At 40.2% G+C, this 19,526-nt stretch overlaps 2 protein-coding genes across 5 annotated transcripts; one reads left to right on the top strand and one right to left on the bottom strand.

Moving 5' to 3' along the window:
* Positions 1-553: 553 nt before the first annotated feature.
* trmt10c (tRNA methyltransferase 10C, mitochondrial RNase P subunit) lies at positions 554-8,941 on the bottom strand. 3 transcript variants are annotated; one of them, XR_010018299.1, is made up of 3 exons: positions 8,469-8,888; positions 3,888-5,436; positions 554-2,339 (listed from the first exon to the last, which is right to left on the bottom strand). XR_010018299.1 is itself a non-coding variant. In XM_063050557.1 (3 exons), the coding sequence occupies exon 3, from the start codon at positions 5,353-5,355 to the stop codon at positions 4,063-4,065; it is 1,293 nt and encodes a 430-aa protein (XP_062906627.1). In that variant the 5' UTR covers positions 5,356-5,436; positions 8,469-8,659; positions 8,919-8,941; the 3' UTR covers positions 2,391-4,062. The 3 variants fall into 3 exon arrangements, 2 of the variants coding, with proteins under 2 accessions (XP_062906627.1, XP_062906629.1); XM_063050557.1 differs by lacking the exon at positions 554-2,339 and adding an exon at positions 8,919-8,941 and having other exon boundaries at positions 2,391-5,436; positions 8,469-8,659; XM_063050559.1 differs by lacking the exon at positions 554-2,339 and adding an exon at positions 6,628-6,725 and having other exon boundaries at positions 2,391-5,436.
* A 37-nt stretch (positions 8,942-8,978) lies between these two features.
* On the top strand, positions 8,979-15,749 carry txnl4b (thioredoxin-like 4B). Of its 2 annotated transcripts, none has more exons than XM_063050560.1 (3): positions 8,979-9,217; positions 13,356-13,507; positions 15,198-15,749. In XM_063050560.1, exons 1-3 carry the CDS (start codon positions 9,086-9,088, stop codon positions 15,361-15,363), a joined length of 450 nt encoding a protein of 149 aa, XP_062906630.1. In that variant the 5' UTR covers positions 8,979-9,085; the 3' UTR covers positions 15,364-15,749. The 2 variants fall into 2 exon arrangements, with proteins under 2 accessions (XP_062906630.1, XP_062906631.1); XM_063050561.1 differs by lacking the exon at positions 8,979-9,217 and adding an exon at positions 9,243-9,524.
* The last annotated feature ends 3,777 nt before the right edge of the window (positions 15,750-19,526 follow it).

The raw sequence follows: 19,526 nt of genomic DNA, 5'->3' as shown, positions 1-19,526 counted from the left end.
CTTAATTTTGCAACTTAGTAAATCTTTATGTCTTGCACTGCAGTGCTACCAAATTTCACAACCTATGTTTGTAATAGTAAACCTGATTCTGATAATTTTTCCCACTTGTGAGTACACCTGTCAACCAGCCATTGCCGCCATCTCTTTGAAATGTGCTGTCCCATATATGCAGGGAGAGGGAGTCAGCTATTTATGTGCAGCAGTTTGTTAGTACAGGAAACCAAATTTCACCTGGACTCATTGACTTGGAGCACTTGGCTTAGAAATGCCAGCAAGTTTTGCAATTTCCATGTATGGACAAACAGCACAAATTTCTCTTTTTTTTTTGCCTTTTTCTAAACTGTGGTCCTCATGGAGGCATACAACAGAGTACAGAAAGGCAACAATTTGCAATCAAACAATGAAATTAAGAGCCACAAGGGGTTGAAATAAAATGCATTTTAAGTTAATTGCTTAGTTATTTTTAACGTTAAAATGTATAAATGGCAGGTACACTTAGTGGCCATTTTATTAGGTACACCTGTTCATTAATACAAATATATAACCACACAATGAATACATAAAAGCATGCAGATGTAGTCCAGATTCTGGTGTTGTTTAGACCAAACATCACAATGGGGAAGAAATGCGATCTAAGTGACGTTGACCGTGGAATTGTTGGTGCCAGATGGGGTGCTTTGAGTATTTGAGAAACTTCTGATCTCCTGGTATTTTCATGCACAAGTCTTGAGTTTACAGAGAATGGTATGAAAAACCAAAAAAAAAAAAAAAAAAACAAATCCAACGAGCAGTGGTTCAATGGGCGAAAAAGCCTTCTTAATGAGAGGTCAGAAGAGAATGGCCAGACTGGTTCAAGCTGACAGTTCATGTTTAAGTTATCATCTGACTGTACATGTATACAATCAAATGAAACAAAGTTCCTCCAGACTATGGTGCACCCACAAAACGTATATTACACACACCACATAAAACAAAATATTACCATAAGTTAATAATATACAATTCAAAATGTAGTGCGCAGCACAGTGAACAGTAAACAGCCCACTGCCTTAGTGATGCCAGAGTATTCATTAGTCTCTCAGCCTGAGGGGAGAAGCTGTTACCCAGTCTGGTAGTCTTAGTCCTAAAGCTTCTGTCCCTCCCTCCTGATGGTAGTGGGTCAAAGACATTGTGGGATCGGTGGTAGGGATAGAGGCCACAGAGTGCAAGTTTGAATGTTTCTGCAAAGGGTATAGTCCAGCCAGTTGACAAAGTTTGAACTCAGCTGTTCAGTGGGTTTGGTTTATTCTGCTGCACCATGTTGTCATTTATACACAGCCCTGCTTCTCGACTGTAACCAGTCATCAAGGAGCAAGACTATTTCCAATTATTGCTACAGGTGAATCCACTAGAGCAGGGGTTTTTAAACCTGGAGTCCACAGTCCCCTTGGAGATCCGTGAAAGTGGATGGGAAAAAATTACATCTTTTATTTTCACTAACCTCTAACTGAAACTTAGCATTTCCTTCAATTATGAATGTAGGTTACAAACCACAGTATTAGTAGTACCTGTGATTTTATCTGTGATTCTAGCCCCATCACTAGCTTGAACATGATCGCCGTCTTCCTGTCCACAGACGCTTGTGCAATGTAGCTGGCCAACTATGGGACAGCCCTGCGCCTAATGTCATTCAGTCACCAAGCGGTGAAGTTGTGTATTCTCACATTTGTGATCCAGACATCTACAATGCTCTCCATTATTCTTTATCTACAGTTGCTTGTTGATCAATGTGAACAAGGATGTGAGTCATTTTTATTGTTTGTTAATGTTGTGCTAAACTGGACAGTTCAAATGAGAATTCTTAGCTCTGGGTGTTGCCGCACAGCCTTTTTTAATATGACCCTGCCTCCGTAAGCAACAGAATGAGACATGTTGAGACAGTACCAGGCATTTCTAAAAACGCATCAACCATCAGAACTGTAAAATAGGATCACATGCTTACCGTGCAGAAGAGCACATGCAACGGACAGAACCAAGCAGTCTGCAACTAATAGATCATATCAAGTGCAGCAGTACTGCCAGCTGTGAATGATTATAGAGAATAAAGGGCTAACAGAGGGCAGGTTCATCAACATTTCCACCTTCAGTGATGGCAGGTCTGATTGTAATGTGGAGTGAGGGATATGTCAGGCCACGAGGACACAGCTAGTAGAAGTGTACATTTCTTCAGCTGTTGATGGTCCTCAGTGCCTTTAGATGCCCAATTTTCAGATCCAAATTGTCTCCCTATCACATTTGGCGCGATGGTGGTGCGGAACATTATGAGGCATCGAGCTGCACAAGGCTGCAGATGCTGGAATCTGAAGAGAGAAAATAATATAAGCTGTTGAAGGAACTCTATAGAGGTTGACAGCCCATTTTTCTGTACCGGTTGAGCTCTTGCAGCAATTTGTATTTTTTTAATATATTAGAAAGCACTTTCACATGAAGAAGGGGTTGTGTGGTTGTCACTCCTTCCAATTCTGTCATTGACAGATGTGCCTGCAACAGATAGATCGGTGAGGACAGGGTCATCCCTTGTACTGGATCACTCAGTACCTGGCAGGTATCCCACCTGAGCAACACACAAAATGCTGGAGGAACTCAGTAGGCCAAGTAGCATCTATGGTAAAGAGTACAGTCAACGTTTTGGGCTGAGACCCTTCATCAAGACTGGAGAAAAAAATGATGGGATTGGGGGAAGAGGAGGAAGAAACACAAAGTGATAGGTTAAACTGGGTGGGGGGGGAGTGAAGTAAAGAGTTGGGAAGTAGATTGATGAAAGAGATACAGGGCTGGAGAAGGGGGAGTCTGACAGGAGAGGACAGAAGGCATATGAAAGAAAAAAAAAGGGGGAGGAGCAGCAGAGGGAGTTCGTGCCATCAGGTTGGAGGCTACCCAGACAGAATATACAGTGTTGCTCCTCCAACCTGAGTATGGCCACATCGCGACAGTACAGGAGGAGTTGGACGGACATATCAGAATAGGAATGGGAAGTGGAATTAAAATGGGTGGCATTTTAATTTAAAATCTGACAGCTTTTCTTTTTGATATTGAGCTAGGCCAGTCTTAAGTGATATACATTTTAATCTAATTGCATGTTTACTAATTACACATACTTCCATTCACAAAAACACTGGTAGAAGTGATCACAATGTGGTCTCCATAATGACGCACCATCTTCTCTTGGATAACATCCTCCACCAATTACATTTTTAATACCTAATACAAGAATGTCTACAAGAAATAAGTTTTAGATTTCCTGTGCAAGCTTGTCTGTACACCTATGTTTCACAAATTTAAAAATCATATATATAAATTGCAAAAATTGAATATTCTTTTTTTTTGTATGGCTGAGCATATGTTGTGCATTTTATTTGTGCTTCCAGATGCTAATCATTTGCAAAATGATTAACACTGAGCAACAATCAAAGGCAAGAACCCTTATTTTGGTGTCGTCAATTAGAAAGGAATTAAGGACAAATATTATACCCCTTGCTCCTTCCTTAACCAAATCAACTATTTGGAGAATACAGAACAATTATGCTCTGGGGATAACATTTTTAATGTGTTCTTTTATCACCAGTAAATTTTATGCAAAACTTCTTCCCTCCTCTGAAACATTTGGCATTTTTCTGATTGTTCCTTGACCAAGCAGGTCTTCAGGTAACAACTATTACTGGGGTGCCAGATGGACTAGTGGGGCATCGGAACCAGCTCAATCCTATCCTTATTAACAGTAAGAACGGCAAGGCAGTATGTCCTGCAAAAATCCTGAAATCAATCAGCTAACTCAAATACAAAACTGGAATTTTCCAGTTATTTATTAATCAAGGAGATAGGCAGAAATTGTTATTGTTATAGTTTACCTGACAATTGTTGTTTATAATCAGTGCACCGAACAGGGGAAGGTGTGCTTTAAAATTATATTTTTATCATTTTCAAAATTTACATTATTTGACAGCAATCCATCATGAAGATTGAAGAGAATCAATAAAGGTAATTTTTGTAGTAGAATCAGTATTTAAAATATTTTTGGGATCTTTAATCTACATCCATCCACCATTGTTTTCTTTTATGAAGATTTGCATCTGAAGTTGACTTTTGCCATTTAGCTTTCTTTTCTGGTTCATTGTTATTTAACGTATGTTGTTTTCTGATTCTACTACTGTATCTTTGTTGTAATGGGACTGATAAAAATCCTTCATGTTTCCTTTGTGGAACAAATTTGAGGGCCTTGTGCCAGTTGCCAGTTTCTTTCACAGTCAATAAAATGTTGATCATTTGGTTCAACGTAAGATTTTTTGCACCGCTGTTCCAGTTCAAATACTCGTCCAAAGGAAGACGTGCAGTTGCCAACTTCAAACGTTTTGCATTTGCAAGAGATAATCCTGTTTGGATTGATTTATCAACAATGGATCCAATGATGTAGACTTTATCATGCTGAAATGTGTTCAGTACAAAAGGAGAATCTGCAGTTAAATACACAAGCTTGTCTTTGGGAAAAATGTCAACATACGACTCATGTGTTGCCGTAATTAAGAGATTATGCCAAGCATCTCCATAGCGTTTCAAAAGCTCTCTATGATAGCCTCCATCTGAGCCAAGATTACAGAAATGCAAGTGAAATGGGTCCAAGGATCTCCTGTTGCATCCTTCACCCTCCATCAGCTGAGAGACAGTATTCTCCATTTCTCTACGGTTCATATAGTGTTCATAACTCATATCAAACACCAGTGGCTGTCCAAATACCATAGATTGGGCTGCCCTCCAATTGTACATTAGATCAAAAGACCGTTGCCATAGTTGTAAAAGAAAAGTATTCTTTAATGCAACTCCTTCCTCACATTTGACTTCTTTATGTAACAGCTTTGCTTCTTGCTTTAATTTTTGTTTCTCTTTTGTAGCTTTCTTTTTCCCTTCCTTGATTGCTAAATGCTTCAGGTACTTTTTCTTTGCAGATTTAGTAGACAGTTCTTGAAAGGTTTTTAACTGTTCATCTGTTATGTTTTCTGGAACAACCTTCCCAGCTAATTGCCACATTTGAATTAGTTCTCTTGTGGCAGCAAGGGACGAGTCCCCAAGGCCTTCAGAGGGTAATTGTTTGGAAGCTTCAGTTGTAGTTTCTCTCAGGACAGTCTTCCAAAAATCTAAATCTATTTTGTCAGGCCTGACATTATTTTCTTCAGTCCTTGGACATGGCGAAAGAATCAGGCTCCTGGTGTGGAGCATAAATTGTTGCCTGGCCAAACCTGCTTTAGTTTTTACCCATGTATTTACTTGTACATTGCAATGTCTACCAAGGTTTTGGAAGAGATGGGTAACCTGCAGCCACATAGTACGGTATACTGAAAGAACAAATTCCTATAATCCAAATAATCAATAATGTTCGAAGAAATCCAAGCACAATATTTAATCCTGTAATTAAGACAAAAGAATTAAGAGAATTACAAAAGATATTTCCAAATTAAGTCACACCAAATTCTTGCTACATCTTTTGTCTGAAATACAGTGCTCTCCACTTCTTTAAAATCATACATTTCTAGAAGTATGGAGTTTGTTACATTAAATTCTATTAAATACGATCTCCCTTACAAATGGTGCTGTTTTTGAATTGTGACATGGCAGGACATCTTTGTTTAAAAGATAGCAGAGCCTCATGACAGCTACCTTTATGTTTACAGCCAATATGCTTGTTCTGAAAAATTAAGACAAACCTTTCCTTGGGAGATTCCTTGGGGCATGCTTGGTGGGTGGAGGGTGCTGATGCTTTTTTTTTGCAGAAGTAGGCGGGGGGGTGCGGACAGTCATTGCTTTGCTGCTGCTTGTGCGTGGGGAGGGGGAGTAGGGGGCTTTGGGGTTCTAACATTTTTACTGTCACTCATTCCTTGAGGCACTTTTCTGTTTTTGTGGATGTCTGCGAAGAACAAGAATGTCAGGATGTATGTTGCATAATTTTTCTCATATTATGTGGAACTACTGAAATAATCTATACAAAGTAAAAGTGAGCTGCCTATTTTTCTAGGAGGAAGTAATATCCAAGTTTACTTTGCTGGTTTCATGCAACTTATTTCACTACTCTCAAAAGGCCAAACCCCAATTGGATCACAATTTTGTGAAACACTTTAGTTCATTCTTCAAATGGGAGCCCAAGTTTCCTGCCATCTCACTCCTACATAGACTCATCCATCCTCACCTCTTACTGTGTTCCAGCAGAGCACTGCCAGGAAACAACACCTTGTTTTCTGACTCAGCACATTATGGTCTCTGAACTCAAGAATGAGTTCAACAATTTCAGATATTTAGCACTTTCATTTCATATTTCCAGAAATTTCCCCTCAATTTTTTTTGGTAAAATTCAAATAATTATTCTGTATTTACATTTTGTGTGGACTTTTATCACTTTGCATTAAAATGTTTTCTTTCTAACATATAACATTTCCTGCCTTCCACTTTATAAGAGACCTCCCCTCCCACTTAGTTCTTTTCTCCTCATGTCTACAGAATCTTAAAACCAGCTTGTTTCTAATTATTCCCGGTGAAAGGTACCTGAAATGTTAACCCTTTTTCTCTCTCCCCAAGCTTCTGTGGAATTATTCCCCCAATTACCGTATTATTGCAGATTTTCAACATCCACTGTTGAGTATTATCATTCTGGCATCCATACTTTTGCTTTATACCATGTTTCCAAGTGATTTTTTTCATAACTTGAAACAAAAACAATAAAGTTATCAAAATTTCAACCGGCTAGGATTTTTTCCAGGCCAACTTATCATCTCTTCTCTGAAACTGTTAATTTGTTACTGAAGCATGGTTTTATAAATAATGGCTGATCTTTGGTATTTACATGTGGGCCACGACATGAGTATTAAAAACTGAAAATTGCTGGGTTTCAACTATCCAGTCATATACAGAAATCAGTAATGATCAAAAGTATTAAATGTTGCTTATTTTCTTTCTTTTTCTTATCTAGGGATAACACAGATTTTTTTGTAATCTATAGGTCCCAGAACTCAGCCTAAATTGATTGAACCAAAGGAATTTTAAAGTTTTGTATGTGGAAGGAATGGAATTACACAAATCTACCATATTCATTATTAACAACACATCCATTGGGATCTGACTGGGAACTAAGTATAACTAAATTGTTACAAGTTATAATCAATCTGGGTATAAGAATGTTTTCTACGACCTACACTTCTTACACTCTCCCTGAAGCCTCTCCAGGGAGCTTGAATTAAGTTTTTTTTAAATTTTAGGTTACTGCATGGGAAGTCGTCCTCATGCATGTCCTTCACAAAATCATGAGCAGTGTTGTATCTCTACAAATATGTTATTGACTCTGATTTCGTCTCCACCAATATCACATACTGGATGTTCCAATATGAGAAGTTGGCCACAGTATCCCTCACACCTGCTCCATTTTTCAGCACTGGCGATGACATGCTTTGCCTGCATGTGGAAGTGGAAGCTTTAGAGAAGGTGCAGAGGAGATTTACCAGGATGCTGTCTGGATTACAGAACACGTCTCTTGAGGAAAGGCTGAGCGCGCAAGGGCTTTTCTCTTTGGAACAAAGGAGGATGAGAAGAAATTTGACTGCGGTGTAGTGGCTAGCATAACAATATTACTGCACCAGCAATCTGGGTTCAGTTCTGCCACTGTCTGTAAGGTGCTTGTACATTCTCCTCATCACTGAGTGGGTCTCTTCCCGCATCCCAAAGGCAGATGGGTAGTAGCTTAATTGGTCACAGGGGTGTAATTGGGCGGTGTGGGCTGGGAGGGCCTGTTATTGTGCTGTATCTCTAATTAAATAATAGGAGGCATAGATGGTGTGCACAGCCACCGCCTTTTGCCCACGACGGCAATGACTAACACGAGAGATCATACTTTAAAGGCGAAGGAGGAAAGTATGGGGGAGGAATATGAGAGGTTGTTTTTTTATACACAGAAATAGGTCGGTGCATGAAGCATACTGCCGGGGTCGCGGTAGAAGCAGATGCATTAGATAAGCACATCGATGAAAGAAAAATGGAGGCTTGAGGGAGGGAGGGGTTAGGTTAAAAGGTTAGCGAAATATGGGACGAAGGGCCTGTATACGCTATGTTGCATTCTAAAAATGTATCGCTCAATTCAGAATGGACTCAATGATTGTACAAGCACAATACCGGAACTTACTGTATTGCATTTGCTTATGGAAACCTGATTAATTTAAAATACTGAATGCAACAACACCACGATTGTAATGGGCTCAGCAAAGACTGACGACAAATTGCATTCAGAAGGTGGTGACATGAAAAGCACAGAAAACATCTTACAGACTCAATGAATGTTTCTGTAAATTATCCGGCATTTGTTTACAACGTTATCATTCACATTATAATTAAAGAAGTATTAGGCGCCTTGCTCAGAAATGGAGACTGTATTTGCATAAAGAAAAATCATTCCGAACCTGTTAGAAAGACGAATGAAGTTCAGGCTGAGATTCCGAAATGAAATTAGAGTCCAAAACCTAGCCGGATCTCAACCCATGAAACTCCCTCCACTTCACGTGGTGTCTGTCCGTCCCGTTCAGCTCCCCTTCTTTCCGCAAACTCTCTTCACGGTCAAAATCAGCACATTTCACATGAAATCTTGCAGTTTCTTTTGAAAAACAAAATCAGTGTGTCATGTTAACTATGGAATTGCTCTAGTAACCTTGCGCTACATGTGAGAGATTCGTTTAACTAGGAACCCTAATAAGCAACACACACAAAATGCTGGAGGAACTCAGCAGGCCCTCATCAGTAGTTATTATTTGACCGCAAAAATGTGATAGTGTTTATATGGGCGCAAGCATTCTTCAGAAATTTTATATTAATGTACTCGTGGGTTAGGCCATTCCTGATCGCGTAAAATTTACTTTGATCAAATTCCCTTGAAACGTGTTCCCGGGGAATGATTTTGAGGCTGCCACAGGAGGGGAAGATCAGCATCCGGTTCGATTAGTCTCCCCGCCCAGTTTACTGAGAGAACTCTGTAGTAACTCTTCATTTCAATTAGATTTTTCTTTGTCTTAGTACTGAGACTATGAGCTTCTTCCTGCCAAAGTTACAAACTAAGAAAGATGTTGATCATATTATAAAGACTGTGGCGGAGAGGGTGCTGGTTCTGCGATTTGGCCGCGATCAGGACCCGGTCTGTCTGCATCTCGATGAAATTGTCAGTAAATTAAACAAAGCCATTTCTCTTGTATAATCTCTGTTGTCACGTCAATGCAGTAGTGTGGGAATATTGAATATGCGGTCTATCAAACAAGACCATTTGTTTACTTTTGTGGAAAATGGGTGCAATTACTCAAAATACCAGAATCACTGAAAAATAAGTAATCTGCTTTTTGTGCCGCGTTGCTGTGTAGAGATACTTCTTGTAATGGCCATTATATTTCAGAAGTGATTTATTATGTGCGAGATTTGAGGATTATTGGCAATAATAAAGCACATTCATCTGATGTCCAACTCTCAGTCAGGTAGGCCAGTTATCTGTCTACCTGGAAATGCCAACATCCAAGTTTTAAAATTATAATCGTTGTTTTCGGACTCCTTTGTGGCCACCCATCCTGTATCCTCGTACTTAACCAATCCTGTTCATGTTCATTAAACATGGCTTTGTGCATGGTAAATCGTGTCTAACCAATCTCAAGGCAGTTACTAGGAAAATCGATGAAAGCAAGGCAGTCGATGTTTCCACTGATTTGACATGGGAGGTTGGTCAAGAAGGTTCAGTCACTTGGCATTCAAGATGAGGTAGTAAATTGGCTTAGCAGAAGAAGTCAAACACTGGTTGTAGATGGTTGTCTCTCTGACTGGAGAACTGAGACTAGTGGAGTGCTGCAGAGATTGGTGCTGGGTCTATTGTTATCTGTCGTCTCTATCAACCATCTGGATGATTTTTTAAAAAAATTATTTGGTTTTTTTGCACTACTTATTTTAACTTAAGTACTTTATATATAAATGTAATTCATGACATTGAACTGCAGCCGCAAAGTTTACAAATTTCACGACATATGCCAGTGATATTAAACTTGATTCTGATTCTAGTCAACTGGATCAGCAACTTTGCAAATGACACCTAGATCGGGGGTGTAGTGTACTGCAAGGAAGACTATCAAAGCTTGCAGTGGGATTTGGACCAGCTGGAAAAATGGAATGAAAACTGGCAGGTGGTACTTAATGCAGACAAGTGCACTTTAGGAGGATCAACCAGCTGAGCTGTAGGGCACTGAGGTGTGCAGTAGAACAGAGGGCTCTGGGAATACAGGTTCATAATTCCTTGAAAGTGGCGTCACAGGTAGATACGGTCGTAAAGAACTTTTGGCACATTGGCCTTCATAAATCAATGTATTGAGTACAAGAAATTGTATAAGTTGATGGTGAGGCCTCTTCTGGAATACAGGTATTGTGTGCAGTTTTGATCGCCTATCTACAGGAAAAATGTAAATAAGATTGAAAATATGCACAGAAAATTCACAAGGATGTTGCCGGGATTTGACCTGAGTTATAGGGAAAGATTGAACAGGTTAGGACTTTATTCTCTATAACATAGAATACTGAGGGCAGATTTGATAGAGGTGTACAAAATTATGAGGGGTATAGATAGAGTAAATGCAAGCAAGGTTTTCCACTGAGGTTGGGTGAGACAAGAACTAGAGGGTATGGGTTAAGAGTGAAGAATAAAATATTTAAGGACAATATGCGGGAGAACTTCTTCACTCAGAGGTTGGTGAGAGTGTGGAATGATCTGCCAGCACAAGTGGAGAATGTGGGGTTGATCCCATCATTTAGGAGAAATTTGAATAGGTATGTGGATGGTAGGCTATGGTCCAGGTGCAGGTCGACGGCACTAGGCAGGTTAATGGTTCGGCACGGACTAAATGGGTCAAAAGACGTGTTTCTGTGCTGTACTTTGCTATGACTCAATCCTTCTTGATTTTAATCATTTTGGCATGAATGTCTTCAACAGTCTCAGCACCAACCTCTGGGATTCCCTCTCTAATCTGCTCACTTTTTTATTGCTCTCAACAGGGTCTTTGAAGACTGCTCCTTGACAATGTTTTTTGGTCATCTCAGTTAACCTGCCTTACTCCTTTCTCTCTTTCACTATAAAAATAGTAGTGGAAGAGAGAAGGAGAAATTCTGACATGTTAGCCTAACATCAGAAGCAGAGGAAATGCTGGAGCCCATGTTGACGAGAACAAGAGGGGATAATAGGATTGAACAGAGACAGCATGGATTTATGAATGAAAATTGTATTGGACTAATCTATTAATATGACTAGTTGAAAGGATAATGGGGGGAAAGTGTTTACGATGTATTTAAATTTTGAGGAGGTTTTTGAAATGGTCTCACACTGAACAGTGGTCAACAAGTTTAGAAAACGTGGAACTGGGATGGCATGACACAGAATGACAACTAGTTAACAGATCCTGAGGCGTCTAGACTGTGTGGAGTTGGAGGAGGTGTCTTCTCTTGTAAAGATAGTTTAGAACAGGGATTCCCAACCTTATTTTATGCCATGGAGCCTTAACATTAACAGAGGGTTCATGGACCTCTGGTCTAGAACTATGGGTCACTGTTCAAAAATAAGTAATTGCGCACTTAAGGTAGATGAAGCAGATATGGATGAAGGGAACAAATATCATATTTCCATGTTTGCTGATCCAAAACTAGTTGCGATTCTGTGTAGGGAAGAAGCTGTAAAGAAGTTTCACAGGGATATAGACAAACTAGGTGAGTGAATAAGATTATGTAAGATGAAATATAAGGTGGTAAAATGTGAAGTCATTTATTTCAGCATAGTGGAGTATTTTTAAATGACAGCAGGTTTGGAAATAATGGTGTTCAAAAGGCCCAGTAGTGTCTGAAAGCAACTGTAGGTACAAGAAGTGTTTAGAAAGCAAATGGTACATCATCTTGGCCTGTATTATGAAAGGATTTGACTACGGGAGTAAAGATGTTTCATTGCAATTATTTACTGTCTTTGTGAGATCACACTTCCATTGCTCTGCATCGTTGTGGTCTTCTTACCCAAAGAGATACATTGCTAGAGAGGGAGGATAATGAAGATTCAACAAACTAGTTTGTGCACTGGCGAGTTTGCTCTATGAGAAGAGATTAATACAGGACTATGCACTGTAGAGTTTAGAAGAATGAGTGATAAATGAGTCATACAGAATTCTTACAAGGCTTGACTATGTGATGTTTCTTCTGTCTGAAAATCTAGAATCATGGGTTCAGAATAGGGGAGACACCATTTAGGATAAGACGTAGAGAGAGTTCTTCACACAGAAGGTAGTAGATCTTTGCTATTCTCTACCTTGGACAGCTATGATAGTTCTTGTCAATTAATTCATTGAGGACTGATGGAGTTCTAGATATTAAGAAAATCAATGGAGAAGATATAGGGAGAATTCAAGAAAACTGAACTGGAATAGATAAAAATGATGATCTTGACAGATGCCAAGACTCAAAAGGCCAGCTGGTCTACTCCTGGTTCTTACATTCTTGTTTCCTGGCATCCCACTTGGGAAGCTGCTGAAATATTTTACTAATTAATACAATAGGAAGGAATTGTTATTGATACAAAATTTGGGGCATAATTTATGAGAGAATCTGCCATCAGTTGGACTTGACCTTATAGATTTAGGGTTACATAAAAGTTGCTTGGGGCAAGGATATTGATGAAATTTTACCTCAGCAGGCCATCAGTAACATGCTTTGTGAAAGGAAAATGATGGTTAAAATGTTTTTGCATTCTATTAGCATATCATTGTTAACCTACAGTAACTGTCATATATCAACACATTGCTAACTTCTTCAGGGTGAGGGAAGATGTTTTTGATACCCCTGTTCTCTAAAAGAGCATTTTCTGTTCTAAAGGCAGTTCCTTTTAATACTGTATGAAGCAAACTTCCAGAAAGTTTTCACAATATCTGAAGCTGCTTTGTGTTAAAGATCCCCTTTCTATGATACCTTGTACCCCCAACTCTGGATATTATCTTATTTTGTATTATTCAAGTACAACTCAAGATGAAATTTTCTCACTCGTGAAAGCCAGAAATCATTGGCAGGAGTAGGCCGAGCTTATTAAATATAAACTGGAAAGAACAAAATTGTAGGAGTTATCTGAAATTAGGATATCAATCCACATTTATTTTAATTTACAAACTAGTAAGCGTATCTCCAAATGAAACCAAAATGATCAATAGTTGAGAAACTTGTTCTTCTAAAATGCTTTCTAAGGTAGATGTGTCACTTCCAATATTTTCTTAATATAACATTTTTTTTCATTGTTCTACCAGCTTTCAAAGACTGCTCATGATCTGAGTAAAATGGCAGCCATTTACCTGGTGGATGTTGACAGTGTGCCAATATATACCCGCTACTTTGATATCAGCTATATTCCTTCTACAGTGTTCTTCTTTAATGGCCAACATATGAAAGTGGATTATGGGTAAGATATTGTTTCTACAATTAAAATATGGAGGTGCAGGAATAATAATTGAGGCTTCATTATTCCAAGTTGCATTACTGAATGGGAGAAACGGTTTACGTAAAGATATCTGATTTTCATTTTCTTTTTAAATTAACAATCTTGTCAATTACACTGTAGTTTTTGTAATAATAAACAGTCACTTAAAATCTTTATTTTTCAGTAACCAGCTACCCCTAAATCCATTGCTGTAGCTGAAGCTTACATTTACATTTGCCTACAGTAGGGTTTTATTCTTCAAAGCCTTACTTATTGAAGTACCTATCTAAATACTTAAGTTAGTAATTTTTTCTGACTCCACCTCCTCAACAGAATGTTCCAGATATTAACTACCCTCTGTAAAGAAAAATAATCTTCAAATCACCTTCAAAATTCCTCTCACCTTTAACCTATGACCTTTTGCTTATGAAACCCTACTACAGAAAAAAGTGTGTCTACCTTCCCTACCTATGGCTCTCAATCATATACATTTCAATATGTTCTCTCCCCATAGCTAAAGTCCTCCAATCTGGCAACATCCTGTTGAATATTCTCTATATTCTCTCCATCTTGCAATACTGAAGTTGTGGGACAGGTCCATCAGTACTGGTACAAAAGTAAATCAGAGACTAAATGGTGACAGATGGACCCAAAAACTGAGGATCACTGCGCCACAACATTGGTGGGTTTCTCTTTCCACAAATGTTGCTTAACTGGCTGAATTCTACCAGCATTTCTGGTTTTGTTTCAAATTCCAGCATCTGCAGGGCTGAAAACAAAGGGGGAAGATGCCAGAATAAAAAGGTGGTGGAGGGAAAGAAGGATAACTAAAAGGTGATAGGTGAAGTCAGATGGGTGGGAAAGGTAAGGGCTGGAGATGCAGGATTCTGATAGGAGAGGAGAGTGGACCGTGGAAGGAGGTGGTGACCTAGGAGGAGGTGTAAGCAGTTAGAGAAGAGGTAAAAGGCCAGAGTGGGGAATAGAAGAGTGGAAGGGAATTTTTTTTTAAACCGGAAGGAGAAATCGATACTCATGCTATCAGGTTGGACACTACATAGATGGAATACAAGCATCTTCTCTAAAATCTTTCTGACACTGTTTCCTTATCTGGGTTTTGATGAAATATTTCATTGCATGTAAACAAAGAGATAAGATTAGTTTTGGATTCCACTAGAAACTTCATAACCATGCTATTGATTGCATTCCATCTCTCTCTTTTATCTTTATGTTCTAATTAACTCCAAACATAGTTTTCTTCCCTCTGTTAGCTCCATCAAAAACCCATCCATTTCCACCTTTAACATGTCTACTTCCACCATTCTATTGATATATCTGTTACTCAATCCTCATCCAGTTCAGACTTAACTATTGTAAAGCTCTGTGGAATAGACTTTCATCCTCTATCCCTTGCCTCAATTAACTTCATCCATTCCAAATTTTCACTATCAGCCCAAAACCTGTCCTTTTGTTAAAATCGTGATTGGCTATGCTACCCCAGCTATTTTTACTTTCAATCACAAGTTTACATTGCTCTGACTATCTTTAATGCATTCAGCTTCATTCTCTCCTCGAGTTCCTTCACTATCTGCTTACTTGTGGGTGCTGCAGTGCTTTGGATCATTGTAAATTGTGGACACAAAAGCAAACTCAAGTGTTTACTCTTTTTTTTAAGGTCTCCAGACCATACAAAGTTTGTTGGGTGTTTCAAAACCAAGCAAGACTTCATAGATTTAATTGAAGTAATATTCCGTGGAGCAATGCGTGGAAAGTTAATAGTACACAGCCCTATTGATCCAAGAAACATCCCAAAGTATGACCTCCTTTATCATGGCATCTGAATGCACCAGCTGGCTGTTGAGCTTCACAAGTGTATCATGGAAACAACTTTGGTCATTTGTAATCAAATACTCCTCAGACAACGAGGGACTTTGAAATTTTTAAAAAATACTTATCTAGTTCATGCAATTAATCAACAAAAGACTTCTTGGAAGAAATCTGCAAACAGCACTTTCCAGAGCTTCTGCTCCACTATTGTTTGGAATTTCACAATCCCAGAACTCCAGATCTCTGCTGATTAGAAAAGTTGCTGCCACAAGTTGGTCTTTGGAGAAATGATTGACGTACTCTGGTTATTGAATTTTTTTGTCAGCAACGTATTTTCCTTATTCTTGAAAAGTGAAAAAAACTACATATAGTTTTGGCATAACATGTGAAATAAAACAGAAAATGCTGTAAGTAGTCTGTCAGGTAGTAGTATTTGTGGAAAGAGAAAAACTGAGTGAATGTTTCAGATGGATGACTGACTGCTAGTTCTGATCAGGCGGAAAGGCCGGTTGTCTAAAATCAGTGATTTAATGTGAAGTCCTAAAATTGGCAATGACTAAGATTTGTTTCTTGAACTTAAAAGGCCAAAGTCAGATCAGAATGGGAATGGGACAGATTTTAAATGGCAGGCAACCAAAGCTCAGGTCATCACGATGATTTGAACAGATGTTCTGTAAAGCAGTAACACAGTTTGTGTTTCAATCATAAACAAGACAAAATCTGCAGATGCTGGAAATCCAAGCAACACAAACAAAATGCTGGAGGAACTCAGCAGGCCAGGCAGCATCCATGGAAAAGAGTACAGTCAACAGCTCAGGCCGAGACCCTTCATCAGGACCAGAGAAAAAAGATGAGGAGTCAGAGTTTAAGGTGGGGGTAGCAGAGGTAGAAACACAAAGTGACAGGGGAACTGGGAGGAGGGGAGGGTGAAGTAAAGAGCTGGGGATTTGATCGGTGAAAGAGACACAGGGCTGGAGAAAGGGAATTCTGATAAGAGAGGACGGAAGTCAATGGAAGAAAGAAAGGTGGAGGAACACCAGAGGGAGGCAATGGGGAGGTAAGGAGACAAGGTAACAGGGGGAACTGGAAATGGGGAAGGGTGAGGTGGGGGGCAATACCGGAAGTTAAAGAATTCGTTGTCTATGCCATCAGGTTGGAGGCTACTCAGAGGAAATACAGGGTGCTGCTCCTCCAACCTGAGTTTGGCCTCATCATGACAGTAGAGGCGGCCTTGGACTGACATGTTGGAATGGGAATGGGAAGTGGAATTAAAATGGGTGGGCACGGGGAGATCCCACTTTTTCTGGGGGACAGAGCATAGGTGCTCAGCAATGCGGTCTCCTAATCTCAGTCGGGTCATACCGATATACAGGAGGCCACACCAGCAGCACTGGATACAGTAGATGACCCCAATAGGCATACAGGTAAGTGTTGACTTAGCTGGAAGGACTGATTAGGGCCCTGAATGGTAGTAAAAATGCCATCCCATTCTCTCAATTCCTTCATCTCCATTGCATATGCTCTCAGGATGAGGCTTTTCATTCCAGAAAGAAGGAGATGTCTTCTTTCAAAGAAAGGGGCTTCACTTTCTTTGAAGGTGACACTTCACCTGTGAGTCTGTTGGGGTCATTTATTGTATCCGGTGCTCCCGGTGTGGCCTCCTGTATATCACAAGACCATAAGACATAGGAGCTGAATTAAGCCATTCGGCTCAGAGTCTGCTCCAGCATTCCATCATGGCTGATCCTGGATCCCACTCAGTCCCCTACACCTGCCTTCTTGCCATATCATTTGATGCCCTGACTGATCAGGAAACAATCAACTTCTGCCTTAAATATACACATGTACTTGGCCTCTACCATAGCCTGTGGCAGAGCATTCCATAGATTTACTACTCTCTGGCTAAAAATATGCTTTTTACCTCTGTTGTAAAGGGTTGTCCCTCAATTTTGATGCTGTGCCCTCTAGTTCTGGATACCCCCAACCATAGGAAACATCCTCTCCACATTCACCCTATTTAGACCTTTCAGCATTTTGTAGATTTCAATGAGATCCCTGCGCATTCTTCCAAATTTCAGTGAGTACAGGTCCAAAGCTGCCAAACAGTCCACATATGTTAACCTCTTCATTTCTGGAATCATCATGAACCTCCTCTGGACTCTCCAAGGAGAATATATCCTTTCTGAGATATCCTTTTTGATCCTGACACCAGGGGTAACAGCACACCATCTCAGGGTCTCACCCCTGGCTTAAGATAAACCCCTAACCAGACAATTAACCCATCAATGTTGCTTGCCTGCTCCTTGACCTACCCTGCTCCACAACCAAGCCTGTTATGCTGACCTTGATCTGGTTGTTGCTGTCATTTTCTGAATAGTCAGCTCTCAATGGTTTCCGAAACAGCCAACTTGTTTGAGATGGGGTCAGCTACCATGGACTGCAGTATTGAAACACTTATCTGGCTGAACCTTTGGTTTAACTGCCTCTCTGAAATTCCTATAACACTCTCTGCCTTCTGTATGCTCCAATAAAATCACGTGGTCTGAGAGGAGCTACTGTTAGACATTTCCTGCAGGCAGGTGTCAGGGATACCCCACCATAAACGCAAAGATTCTGCAGGTGCTGGGAACCGTGAGTAAACACACAAACTGTTGGAGAAATTCAGCAAGTCAGGCAGCATCTATGCGGAGGAATAAACTCGTTCTGATAAAAGGTCTTGGCCCGAAACGTCAACTGCCCCCCCAGCCCCAACACAACACGGTAGCATAACGCTATTACACCGCCAGAGACCGGGGTTCAATTCCACCGCCGGCTGTAAGGAGTTTGTACGTTTACTCCGTAACCCCGTGGTTTCCTCCGACATTCCAAAGATGTACGTGTTGTTGGTAAATTGGTTACATGGGTGTAATTGAGCGGCGATGGTTCGTGCGGCCAGAAGGGTCTGTTACCGTGCTGTATCTCTAAATATCTCACAATTTCATTAACCGCCATTACTGCATCTTTAATAGATGGTGGGCAACCTTGTAGAAAAATCTTATGCGACCTTCCTTTCGTGCTGCACGCTTTCCTCACCGACAGGCCTTCAATAAAGCCCACACATTGACTCAACAATTGCTGTGTGGCACAGTGGCTGAGTATCAGTCAACTCAGCCCAAGTCCGAAATAAAACGTAGATTTGTCAGGAGCAGAAGTACTGTTAAATATAGGAAGTTGTGAAGAATGGGTTTATTATCCATCTCCCTGCATTGCAGTTGCAAACACGGCAAGTACAGACGTCCCACCTCTCCCGGAACTTCCGGGAGTCTCCTGCATACTAATAGTGGCTTCCTGATGCCCGCAAATTATATACAATATCACGGAAATCAATTTTTTTGAGCGAGAGAGAGAAAGCAAGCGAGAGTGCACCAGCGAGGGCGCGCCATGACAGAGTGTTCCAAAAAATATAAAACGTACGTCACCCCAGACTACCCTAAAGTGTACCCCTGCCTAATAGGGTCAAAATAATGACAATGTTGCTCGCTGCACTGTTTGCAACAGTGGCTTTTCTATTGCCCATGGTGGGTTAAGACTGTAAAAGACACGTTGAGGTGAGTTTAACAGGTGTCATTCGTTCGTTAGCATAGCTAACGTTATTTAAACTAGCTGGCCAACTGCTAAGGAGCTACTCTATTGCAGACATCCCACCTCTCCCGGAAGTCTCCCGCAAATTGACGGCGCTACCTCCCTGAAATGAGTTTTTGCAGGGTGGGATGTCTGCAAGTTTAAGATCCAAAAGTTGAGGTCTCCATTCGAAGCGTGAAAAGGAGGTTGAAACGCAGTTCGCCAATTATATTCGGAAACAACCAGTGTCGATGGTCGCTTGCTGTTTGGGCTTTACGCGGTATTATTGGCAATAAAAGGTGAAATGTACAGTCTTTACTTCCTCGTTCGACGAACACCTTACCTTTTATTTCCAGCGATTATAGAAAGGAACGGGAAATGTTTCCCGAAATATCAAATTTTCAGGCTCGAAAGCAAAATTCCTTAAGAGAAAAATACTAACGCAATGTTATTTCTGGGAAGCTTTACATTCTTGAATAGTCGCGAATGGCCTCAGAAAACCAAATTCTTTCAAAGTTAAAGCAGAGTTTAGTACGACCCAGCCAGCTAGGCACAGCAATAGACCACACGCACCACA

The sequence above is a fragment of the Mobula hypostoma genome, chromosome 6 (genome assembly GCF_963921235.1).
Source record: "Mobula hypostoma chromosome 6, sMobHyp1.1, whole genome shotgun sequence".
Classification (NCBI taxonomy): Eukaryota; Metazoa; Chordata; class Chondrichthyes; order Myliobatiformes; family Myliobatidae; genus Mobula; species Mobula hypostoma.
This window is presented reverse-complemented; position numbering and strand designations above follow the sequence as displayed.

What these genes read in the sequence shown, in the direction of transcription:
- trmt10c (XM_063050557.1), bottom strand. Translation starts at nt 5,355, where the DNA reads ATGTGGCTGCAGGTTACCCATCTCTTCCAAAACCTTGGTAGACATTGC.
- txnl4b (XM_063050560.1), top strand. Translation starts at nt 9,086, where the DNA reads ATGAGCTTCTTCCTGCCAAAGTTACAAACTAAGAAAGATGTTGATCAT. An exon ending in GTCTGCATCTCGATGAAATT is followed by an intron (nt 9,218 to 13,355) that starts GTCAGTAAATTA and finishes TTGTTCTACCAG; the next exon opens with CTTTCAAAGACTGCTCATGA. An exon ending in CATATGAAAGTGGATTATGG is followed by an intron (nt 13,508 to 15,197) that starts GTAAGATATTGT and finishes CTTTTTTTTAAG; the next exon opens with GTCTCCAGACCATACAAAGT.